The sequence below is a fragment of the Pelophylax lessonae genome (genome assembly GCF_965119305.1).
Source record: "Pelophylax lessonae genome assembly, chromosome: 1".
In the NCBI taxonomy this organism is placed as follows: Eukaryota; Metazoa; Chordata; class Amphibia; order Anura; family Ranidae; genus Pelophylax; species Pelophylax lessonae.
The window spans coordinates 800045741-800057927 of record NC_138768.1 but is presented as its reverse complement, the minus strand read 5'-3'; the positions used below and the strand labels follow the sequence as shown (position 1 = coordinate 800057927).

Here is a 12187-nt window from a genome sequence, read left to right as displayed (position 1 = left end):
CGATCTTTCGTTTGCAGGGGGGGGGGGGCACGTTTTCTTTTGGGGCTCATTCTCAAAGTGGGGCTATTTCTATAAGTGGAAGAACTTCTGACTCTGCACTTCAGCGAATGCACACAGTGAATGAACAAAGGAGAGGCTGAGTTAAACACCACACAGACTACAGGTGACCTTATTGACCCCTTCAGCGCTCTCTCCTTGTAACATGCACTCTCTACCACTTCTTCTGACAGCTGTGTCCTCTATCAAACTCTCTCTCCTTCACCACTCTTCTCCACCCCACAGCTTATATACATCACCCTCACTTCTGTCCTCTCCTTATTACTGCACTCACCATCTTCTGCTATTTCTAAATCCACACGCACACAAAACCTCAAGGACACTGGGGCATGTCCCTTCATATAAATCACACTCTCATATTACCACCCTCACCTTTCTGCTTCTCCTAACCTCTGGAGACATATCCCCAAACCCTGGGCCTCCATCATTTACCTGTGCTCAACACACCCATTACCCTGCACCCTCTGGCTACAGCCGCAATCAGCACAATCTTGTTCCCATCTCTTCTTCTTCTCAAGACCAGACACCGTTTCTCTTGCGCCTTTGGAATGCCCACTCTGTCTGTAATAAACTCTTCTCTCTCCATGACCTTTTTATCGCTAACTCATTTAATCTACTCGCCATCACCGAAACCTGGCTTCACTAATCCAACACTACGTCTTCTGCTGCCCTATCCCAAGGTGGTCTTCTCCGGACTCACTCCCCCAGACCCAATGGATGCAAGGGAAGGGGTGTTGGGATCCTTTTAGCCCCACATAGCACCTTTCAGGTACTTCACCCACCTCTCTCTCTGTCACTCTCCTCATTTGAGGTACACTGCATTCGTCTTTTCTCCCGTTTCTCTAAGCATAGCTGTGATCTACGCCCCCCTTGGACCAGTATCGACCTTTCTTGATGACTTCTCTGCCTGGCTACACTACTTTCTCTCTTCCGAAATCCCCACAATCATTCTCGGCGACTTCAACATCCCTATTAATACTAACACTTCTGCCACTTCCAAACTTCTCAGTCTAACCTCCTCCTTTGACCTGAATTAATGGATACATGCTACTACTTACTCTGAAGGCAATATCCTTGACCTTGTTTTCTCCCACCTATGCACTCCGCACAACCTTTCAAACAATCCTTTCCCTCTCTCTGATCTGATCACTACCTTATTAGTTTCACTCTCTCCCTCTCCTCCACCTCCTCTCCCTCCAGTTACCTTAGAGTTACCCGCAGAAACCTACGCCATATCAACCCTTCTCTACTCTGCTACCGACCACCTCTATGACAATATCGCACCCCTGTCCTGCACCAACCTAACCACTTCTGTCTACAACGCTTCACTCTTAGCCTCCCTGGACACACTGGGCCCCCTCACTATACACCGAATCAGGCCCCGACCCCTTCAACCTTGGCAAACAGATAACACTAGAAGTCTGAAAAAGCATAGCCGTGCTCTTGAGCGCCTATGGCGTAGGACTAGGTCTCAAGAAAGATTTCAACCAATATAAATCTGCCCTCCAAAAATACAATTCCAGTCTCCACACTGCCAAGCAGGCCTACTTTATCACTCCCATTAACAGCTTGTCATCCCGCCCCCGGCAACTCTTTGCTACCTTTAATTCTCTACTCCGTCCTCCACTACCTCCTCCCACTGACTCACTCACTGCCCAGGAGATTGCCAACCACTTCAAACAGAAGAGTGATACAATTCGTAAGGAGATCATTGCTGTTAAGATACCTTCCATGCTTTACGCTTCATGCCCACAGGTGCAATCTCTACTTCCCTCATTCAACCCCACCATTATAGAGGAGGTTGCTAAACTACTTGCTAACGTCCACTTAACCACCTGCCCTCTGGATCCTGTTCCCTCGCAAATGCTACGTTCACCCTCTGGCCCTATTCTACGCTCTCTAACCCACATCTTCCATCTCTCCTTCTCTTCTGGCATCTTCCCCAACTCTCTAAAACATGCACTAGTCAGCCCCATACTTAAAAGCCCTCACTGGACCCAACCAATCTTAACAACCTATGCCCTATTTCCTTGCTCCCCTTTTTATCCAAACTCCTTGAACATCTGGTCTACAACCGACTGTGCGACCACCTTCCTGAGAATAGCCTCCTTGATCCTCTTCAGTCTGGATTTCGGCCTCAGCACTCCACTGAAACTGCTCTCCTAAAACTGACAAACGATCTACTAACGGCCAAAACCAATGGACACTATTCTGTACTCCTACTCCTGGACCTTTCTTTTGCCTTTGATACGGTTGACCATCCCCCCCTCCTCAAAAAACTCCATGCCTTTGGTCTTACTTACAATTCTACTTCCTCCTCTCCTCTTCCCTTCTCTGTTGGGGTCCCCCAAGGCTCTGTTCTTGGACCCCTCCTATTTTCAATCTACACCTCCTCTCTGGGTCAGCTGATAGCCTCCCATGGCTTCAAATACCATCTCTACGCTGACGATACCCAAATCCATTTATCCACCTCTCAGCTCTCTCCCTCAGTCTCTTCACGTATAACTAATTTACTATCAGATATATCAGTCTGGATGTCACACCACTTCCTCAAACTCAATCCATCCAAAGCCGAGCTTATAATTTTTCTTCCACCATGTGCCCCTTCCCCTTCCCCTGATCTCTCTGTCAATATCAACGGCATTACTATTAGCCCATCCCCACATGCCAAGGTCCTAGGTGTTGTCCTGGACTCTGAACTCTTCTTCAAGCCCCACATCCAATCGCTGTCCAAATCTTGCCGCCTCAACCACCGCAACATCTCCAAAATACGCCCCTTTCTAACCAAAGACACAACAAAGCTCTTAGTCCACTCCCTGGTCATCTTGCGCCTCGACTACTGCAATTCCCTTCTCATTGGCTTACCTCTACACAGGCTATCCCCCCTTCAATCCATCATGAAGGCTGCTGCCAGACTCATCCATCTTACCAATCGCTCAGTGTCCGCTGCTCCTCTGTCAAGCCCTCCACTGTCTTCCGCTCACCCAGCAAATTAAATTCAAAATACTAACAACATCTTACAAAGCCATCCACAGCTTAGCCCCCAGCTACATCACTAGCCTAGTCTCAAAATACCAACCTAATCGCTCTCTTCGTTCCTCTCAAAACCTCCTGCTCTCCATCTCCCTCGTCACCTCCTCCCATGCTCGTCTCCAAGACTTTACCAGAGCTTCTCCAATCCTATGGAACTCCTTACCCTTATCTGTCCAATTATCTCCTACTCTATTAGCTTTTAGGTGATCTCTGAAAACCCTCCTCCTCACAGAAGCCTATCCTACCCACACCTAACAACTGTACCTCCATTTTCTCCATCAGCCCATCCACCACGGTTATTGCCTTTTGTTTCACCTGACCCTCCCTTCTAGATTGTAAGCTCTAACGAGCAGGGCCCTCTAATTCCTCCTGTATTGAATTGTATTGTAACTGTATTGTCTTCCCTCACATTGTAAAGCGATGCGCAAACTGTTGGCGCTATATAAATCCTGTATTATAATAATAATAATATACTTTTTTTTAGCCCAGTTACTCAAAGTATTAAAGCCAATGAATCAGCATGACAAACAGGCAACATTTTCACAACATGTTATCAATGGTCATTCAACTAAATTATTTATTTTAGCACTTTTGTGGGAAAGAAAAATGTTCAAAAACGTGAAGGTGTAACCTTCAAATACCCATAACTTTAACGTGTGTGCCTGAGTAAAATAACAGACATGTCCCCAAGTTTAGTACATAAAAATACTCGCTGACCTGTCATGAGCTGCTAAGAAACCAATGAGCTCTTAAACTTCCTGTAGTGCACGGACATCATTGCCTCTGATGCACTAAAATCTCAAGCAGTGTTGGCAGCTCTGCCCATGGGTTTCATTGCTGGACTACAGAACACCTTCCCCTATCATCACCATACCCTAAGGGTAAAGTCAAGCTCAGATGCTTGTCTGCTTCTTGGGATGCCATCTATAGACATGAGATTGGGCACCGGTTTTCTTTTTAATAAGATAGACAAAAGCAGCAAAGATAGAGAGGACCATAGTTTTGAAATGGAAAAAAAATCCAGCCTTTCTAAATTTGTACTATATGCGATTTACAACACTATTTTCGAACAAAGAACGTATTATAATTATGCACCTCAAGTTTTTTTTTCTATTGCGAATAGCTGAATAGAATGGAAAAAATGTTATTTTACCCCTTCATTGCTTAAAATATGAACCAAGAGTCCATTTCCACATCCCAAGTCGATGAAAGATTGCTTCTTTTTTAAACCGTTCACAAATCGTTCCTCTTCCCATAAAACCTATAAAATATTAAAAGCAATACTAAGGAGTTATGATAAAAAAAAGATTCCAACACATCCTCTTGCAACAACCTGTGCTCTTTTCAAACAGTTAAAGCAGTACTTTACTCATAACAGTTTGATAACAGTTAATATTCTTTAATAAAAGAACATACATTCCAAATCAATAATATCGCTACCAAAATAAGTGTATGCTGTAAATTGCTTCCAGACTTGCTTCTGTTTCTTCTCACAGGAGGCCACCATTTTGATAAAACCCAGAGCAGCCACTTCCTTACTGAGAACTCGAACCATCTCAATGGTCTCAAAAACTATATGTCATATTCTGTATATAAAATGTGTGCATTTCCAGCCTTGATTGTATGTCTTGGCTCAACTAGAGAGGAAGGTTGAAGAGGCTACAGTGGTGACCTGCTGAGGGAGAAAGGATACAAGATAAGACACTATCCTTGTAAGTTTAATGTTTTTGTGTCTCTCTGACAGCAGAGTTTGTCTTGTCACCTCTTCTGTTTTTCTTTTCTCTCCCCCTAAACTGTCCTTCCTCGGCAGTCTGTGTCTTACTTGTGGTTTCTTCCCTCCTCAGCAGCAGTAAATCTTGAAGCTGTCAGCAGATCGGCCTCTAGTGACTCAATAATTATTGGTACAGAGAATACAGGACAACACAGGCTGTGCAGGGTGAAACACTTTACTGGATTTTAAACAGTATAGGCACTTATTTTTTAAATGTCACTTCATCTATTCTGGCTCCTCCCCTAGCCTCTTACCAACTGGACTTTTTTTTCGTGAACAAATACCTTATTTAGATTTGGCTTGGACACACTTCGAAAAGTCTTGCCTTTGCAAGGATGTGTCGTCCAGCCATCCACTACCCCCTATGATTTCCAAGTCAGTATTTTAGTGTTCAAGCAGGAGATCTTTCCTGTGCACTGGACTGTGGTTTATCAGCAGGTCTTTGACAGTGCCCAGAGACAGGCGGAGTCCCACGTCATATCTGCACATGTGAAAGCTCGCAATTCAAAATGGCAGCAAGGGAGCAGATCAACAAAAAATATTTTTGGGCTTGAAGGAAGAAAATTCTGGACTCCATGGACTAGGAAGTGTTTTTTAATTTACATACAGGGACAGTTAATAGGGATTACAAAAAAAATGTTAGCTTGCATAGTAGGTTGCTAGATGTGAAGCAGTGTCTTAGGCCTTGTTCACACGGGGAGTAAGAAATTGTATGTCCATGCAGAGCTGTGTTTACCTGCACAGGGATACATAAGAGTTCTGTGCATTCCCGTGCAGGCAGTCTCATTGATGTCAATTGGGATGCAGCCATTTTCTTGGTGGGAACTGAACACAGAGAGCCTCCTCTACACTGCAGCATTATATATATGTATTATATGCCTGAATTTCTACGTTTTGGGTGAGTGTATTTCCTTATATCTTTCAATAAAGTATCCATGAGGTAATGCACTATGGGCTCGCCCTATTCTTGTTTGCTGTTTCCCACCTTTATGAGATAACCTGAGGAGTTTTCTGAGTGAGATCTTGAAGTGAAGTGTGAGCTTGAACATTCTGGGAGCTGCTTTGCTTGGAAATAGGCTGGAGTAGTCCTGAACTACCCGAGGCGCTTGTCTCTCTCCTTATTGGTAAGAGGCTGTGTGTGGTGGCCGGGATCTCACATCGTCTGTTATCTCCGTTTTTCACCTGGGTGGATGAAATTTGCTACAGATTTGTTTTGAACTGTTTTTTGCACCTTTGTTTCACAATAATATGAAGATATCTCTTTATAACATTTTCTTTTGGACTGCCGCTTCCAGTTTTAGACAGAATTGGATTGGGATACTAACTCATACACTGTGCGACAGTTTTCCCATTGTTGTGTGTTCTACCATTGGTGTGTGCTCTAAACTTTTTCTCCGTCAGTGGGGATTATGTATGAATTTTTGCTTTAGCGCAACTCCCTTTTGTGTATAATTGGGATGCAGCGACTGCACAGGCACAGCTGCTGCTTACATAATGACCTTCATGTGGGTGTGGGTGAGGTGTCCCTGAATGCAGACAGAGTGAGTTTGGGGATTTGCACCTGCACAAACCCGTACCTGCATTGATGTCATATTGGGAGCAGGAAAAGTGTCCATGCAGTGGCTTCATCCTATAGCCATCAATAGAACTGCATGCATTGGCAAACTTTATAGTACACACCATGTGAAAGAGGCCTTTGCGTTTTCAACTATAGCAAGAAGTGCTGTTCCTGTCAGGATCTCCAAGAAAGAAACAAAACATTTTTGTTTCTGAAGAAAGCTGTATATATCGAGGTATGATGTCACTAGACATATGCCGGTTTTCGGTAATTCGATATATCGCGGTATTGCATAGCCACGGTATTGTTATTGTGGCATTTTTAAAATACCGAGTTTCTCTGTCAAGTCTGCCTGACTTGTGAATTGATACATTTCAGTGAGCTGGATGACTCATTCACTCACACAGCTAACCCCTTTCATCATTAAGTCTCCTAACTATAAACAAAAATGATTACATTTGTATCTTTTCCTTCCCTCTGCCAGGGAGAAAGGAAGTTTAACCTCTTAAAGACTGGATCTTTTTCTGACACTTGTTGCTTGCAAGTTAAAATCAGTTTTTTTTTTGCTAGAAAAGTACTTAGAACCCCCAAACATTTTATATATTTTTTTAGCAGAGACCCTACAGAATAAAATGGCGATTGTTGTAATATTTTATGTCACACTGTATTTGCGCAGCAGTCTTTCAAACGCAATTAATAAACTTTAATGAATAAAAAAAAAAAAAAAAAAAACGTAACAGTAAAGTTATCCCAATTTTTTTTTTTTTGTTACACAGAGAATCGTGATCTTTATTCCAAGCTAAAAAATCGTGATTCTCATTTTGGCCAGAATCATGCAGCTCTAATATATATATATATATATATATATATATATATATATATATATATATATATATATATATATATATATATATATATATACACACACACGCATAGCAGCCCACATTATATTATTATATAGCCATCAAGCAGTGTCTACAAAAAATGCAGAAAGCTTGCCAGAGCAGGAACTTCAGGTTAGTCGCATGGTGCAAAAGCAGGATGGATTTCAAGGCCACTGAATTTTAAAAAAATGCTGCATGCACCTTTTTTCTGCGGAAAATGAGGGCATAGCAGCCCGTTCAAATCAATGGGCTGCTATGCCTGTGCAAATGTGGGCCGCCAACCCGCATACATGTGAACCACCAACCCGCATACATGTGAACCAGGCCTAAAGCAATAGTAAAGTCATTTATAAACAACACCTCCTTCAGGTTTAACCACTTCTTGACCACAAGGATTTGCCCTCTTAATGACCAGGCCATCGGATCGGAGCCGAGCGCCAGGACCAGTTATCACCAGTTAGGCCAGACACTGCTTGATGACCTATTTTAGGCCTGGTTCACAGAGTCTGTACTGACTGACTATATAATAATGTGCATAAGTGAACCAAAGCCCCTAAATTCAGCAATGAAATTGAAGTGAGGTGGAAATTTAATAATTTAAATTTAATAAAAGAATACCGTGATAATACCGTATACCGTGGCAAAACCTTAATCAATTAATTGCAGCATGAAAATCTGATACCGTCACAAGCCTAGATGTCACCCATACTAAAAAATAGAATTAGGGTTTTTTTTTTTTTTTTTGACAAATACGTTATATTAAATTTTTTTAAGTTTGTACAAAACATGCACAGAAAAAAAAATTGAAGAAAAGATAAACATGACTGTTACATTAAAGCGGGTAGCGTACATGTACAACCATCAATAAGCTTATGAAACTCCCATCAATATGAGAACCAAGTAGTAAGCACAGTGACATCAAGAACAGTAACAACAGGTTGTTCAAACAAAAAAAAGAAAAAAGGAGGTTAAGACAAATCCAACTCATCTCTAACAACGATATCATCGTAATGCTAGGATTGCAAAAAAGATAAAAAAAAAGACATTAAAATAGTAACAAAATCGTGTTTCATTCCAGTCTCATAACCAAGTAACCGATATATATATTAAATGGAACATCGCTTAATAAGATCCTCATGACATGGTGTTCAGAAGGTATAATATAAACTTGGGACTTAACCAGATCCCCAGGAGGAATACTTTCAATATTGGACTAACACTGCAAAAATTTTAAAGTGGTTGTAAAGGCAGTTTTTTATATTAATGCATTCTATGCAATAAGATGAAAAGCCTTCTGTGTGCACTGCAGCAGCACCCCCCCCCCCCCAACCCCCCTTATACACACCTAAACCTCACCTAGATCCAGCAATGTTGCAGGAGTGTCTCGGCTGCTCGGGACTCCTCTCCTCATTGGCTGAGACAGCAGCGCTGGGCCATTGGCTTCCACTGCTGTAAATCAAAGTCGGTCAGCCAATGAAGAGAGAAAGGGGGCGTGGCTGGGCTGCAGCTCTGTATCTGAATAGACACAGGGAGCAGTGGCTCGGCTCGGGTTCCCCCATAGCAAGCTGCTTGGTGTGGGGGCACCCAACAGAAGGGAGGGGCCAGGAGAGCCGAAGAGGAGAATCTGGGCTGCTCTGTGCAAATATACTACCCAGAGCAGGTAAGTATAATGTGTTTGTTTTTTGTAAATAAAAAAAAAAAAAAAAAAAAGTGATAGTAAAGTTTCTTTTTAAGGAAACCAAGTAAGGGGGAGCCAAGCCCGGAATCACTATCCAAGGTTCCCAGAGCTTAGAGAACCAATTGGGAGAACCTCTCTGTGTAAATATTTGTTGTTCTCTGAGTAGGGTAGTATTGACCGGTTGTCTCCAATCTTCAAATGTGGGGGAGTTAGAAGACATCCATTTCATGGCTATAGTTTTATGTGCTCTGGACAGTGGCTCTCTAAGCTCTGGTGGAAATTGCTCCTCATCTATATCCCCCAGCAAGCAGATTACTGGCGAGAGTTCCAGCTGTATGTGAAATACTCTATTAATTGTGTCCACAATTTCTCACCAGTAGAGTTAGGTTTTGCATACACTTGTGTTCCTTTAAATGCTAGGCTTTATTTTTTTTTTAGAAGTGACAGGGTCACTTTAATAAATCCAACTGTATTTCCAAAGACATACAGACGTGTGGATAGAAGAGACGAACAGTACTCCAGGAACAGGCCAGGAGGCCAGAAGTGTTTAATGACATTTCAGTCACCTTCTCCCACGGAAGACCTTTAAAGTCACAGCCAATCCAGCACACTAAATGGACATTTGAGGAATAGATTCAGGTCAGAAAATGTGTAATACAAAATAAAAACACTTTAGCTTCAAGCTGCCGAATTGCTCCCGCAAGCATCAGACTTACTAATAAGTAGGTTGCTATGGCGACATCCTCATACACAAACTTTTCAGGGTCTGTCACTTCAGGCCAGACCTGGGGGGGAGAAGAACAAGAATAGCGATTATTGTTGAAGCAGTTATTGATTTCTCATGCAAGAGTCATGTAGATGGGTATAAGTCTTACAAAGGCAAACACAGCTACAATAAAACATGTACCCTGATAATAGGACAAGTGACGTCCTACCTCCTACAAACCTGAAATAACTGACATGAAAGTATAGTGGCAGGCAACAAAGTCTAGTATTCCCAGGAAACCTATGATAACAGAACCAACATGTTTCTTCTTGTAACTGCCTTTTATTATTAGGGATGTCAGTTCCAACTATATGAAATGGGGGTTATATGCTCATTAAAGTGGAACTAAACTTCGTGACATACCCACCTACACCTATCAGCACAACATACCCACCTACACCTATCAGCACAACATACCCACCTACACCTATCAGCACAACATACCCACCTACATCTATCAGCGCAACATACCCACCTACACCTATCAGCACAACATACCCACCTACATCTATCAGCGCAACATACCCACCTACACCTATCAGCACAACATACCCACCTACACCTATCAGCACAACATACCCACCTACACCTATCAGCACAACATACCCACCTACACCTATCAGCACAACATACCCACCTACACCTATCAGCACAACATACCCACCTACACCTATCAGCACAACATACCCACCTACACCTATCAGCACAACATACCCACCTACATCTATCAGCGCAACATACCAACCTACACCTATCAGTGCTGCATCGGCTACATCCCTCGACAGCTGTTTTTACTAGGCGGCCCGAGCAGAAGTGGGAGCGGGTGCCTGTCAAATCTAGGTACCCCCTCAAAAAAATGACATGCCAAATGTGGCATATCCGGGGGTCAGGAGGCCTTAAAGTGGAAGTTCCACTTTTGAGTGGAACTGCGCTTTAAATACTCAACTCAAAATGACCTGCTCCTTTAGACCACTGTCTTACGTCTATAGGTAGAGTGTGAGTGACAAAAAGAGTAAAAGCTGGCCATTGACGGATCGAAATTCGGCCAGATCAGAAGGAACCAGCCAAATTTTGATCAGTCTATGGGGCAGGCTGGTTGTACTCAAGTCCATCCATGTTCAGTATGAGCAGCCTTGTCCTTTTTTTCCACCTGATCAATGCCAGCAACTATAGCCGCTAGCAGTGATCATAGTATTCTGCCAGGCTCCTTGTGCTCACTGCAAACATAACACAATAGAGCTGCAGGAGGGGTTGAGATATTGTGCCCATGTGTACAGCTCTTTGACAGAAGGCGATCTCACTACTGGTTTCTGTCGAAAAAGCATGCTGGAAAACCAGCAGCCGATAGGCATCTGGATCAGCACTTGCAGCCAATGGCTGTGAACACTGACCATTGTGTTCTGGTGGGTCAGTCCCTCTATCAGAACACAATAGAACAGCGGGGAGATTGCTGTACTAATATTGCATAGTTAGTACAGTGACTGCCTCCGTTTTTTTTGTTCTTTCAGCTCACTCGGCTGAACGACAAAAAACGAAACGTGTATACCAGGCATTAGTCAGTGGAAGAGACCAGAGAAGGAAGCATGAAAGGAAGTACAATGAGCCGGCATAACCTTGTTTGCGGTTATAAACTGTGCAACACTCACCCTGCGGAGCCCAAGGAAAAAAAAAAAACCTTTTCAGTTATAGAGTGACTGTAAAAATATGCAGCTGTACTTAGAGTGAAATTTAACCAAGATGCTTTACCCATCATCTCATGATTTGTGCAGCTAGAAAATGATATGTGGCTTATAATGACAGACCGCGTGCCTGGGAAACAATTCATTCTTATGATTTCATTTTAATATCTCTGCTGAGAAATGAACAGTTTGGGAAGGAAATGATGGATGAATGCCAGCTACCTTCACCATATCTTTGTATTTCTCCTTCAGGCTCTGATACAGCTTGCTATATTTATCCACAGCAATGAGAGACAGGGTGCTCTTAAAGTCGCTTCTCCGGTCTTCTGTGGACCACTTTGCCAGCCTTGGCAGCAGCTCATTTTTCATCCAGCAGACTTTAGGGTATACAACGCCGTCAGACTCCCAGCCTTCCGAATAGAGAGTAATGAGGGAGAGTGACCTACAAAAAAAAAAAAAAAAAAAAAAAAAGGGAGAACAGGGAATTTAAAAAGGACTGCGAAACTGAATTATGAGGAAAAAATAAAGATCTATTAATTACCAACCTATCTGCCCAATATATGTATTAAAGCATAACTAAACCCCAACATTTTCCCTGTCCCATTAATGTCTGTCCTTAGCTTGTGTATGAATATATATATATATATATATATATATATATATATACATATACATACATACATACATACATACACACACACTATATTACCAACAGTTTTGGAACACCTGCCTTTACATGTACATGAACTTTAATGGCATCC

At 42.5% G+C, this 12187-nt stretch overlaps 1 protein-coding gene across 2 annotated transcripts in view; it reads right to left on the bottom strand.

The window, feature by feature from the left end:
- TRMT44 (tRNA methyltransferase 44 homolog) overlaps nucleotides 1–12187 on the bottom strand; it is a 97251-nt gene that overhangs the window by 51550 nt on the left and 33514 nt on the right. For both annotated transcript variants that reach the window (XM_082243181.1, XM_082243182.1), the window contains exons 3-5: nucleotides 11649–11868; nucleotides 9698–9766; nucleotides 4244–4351 (exon numbers count right to left, since the gene is read on the bottom strand). In XM_082243181.1, coding sequence (XP_082099307.1) covers nucleotides 4244–4351; nucleotides 9698–9766; nucleotides 11649–11868 — 397 coding nt within the window. The remainder of the gene's footprint in view (nucleotides 1–4243; nucleotides 4352–9697; nucleotides 9767–11648; nucleotides 11869–12187) is intronic.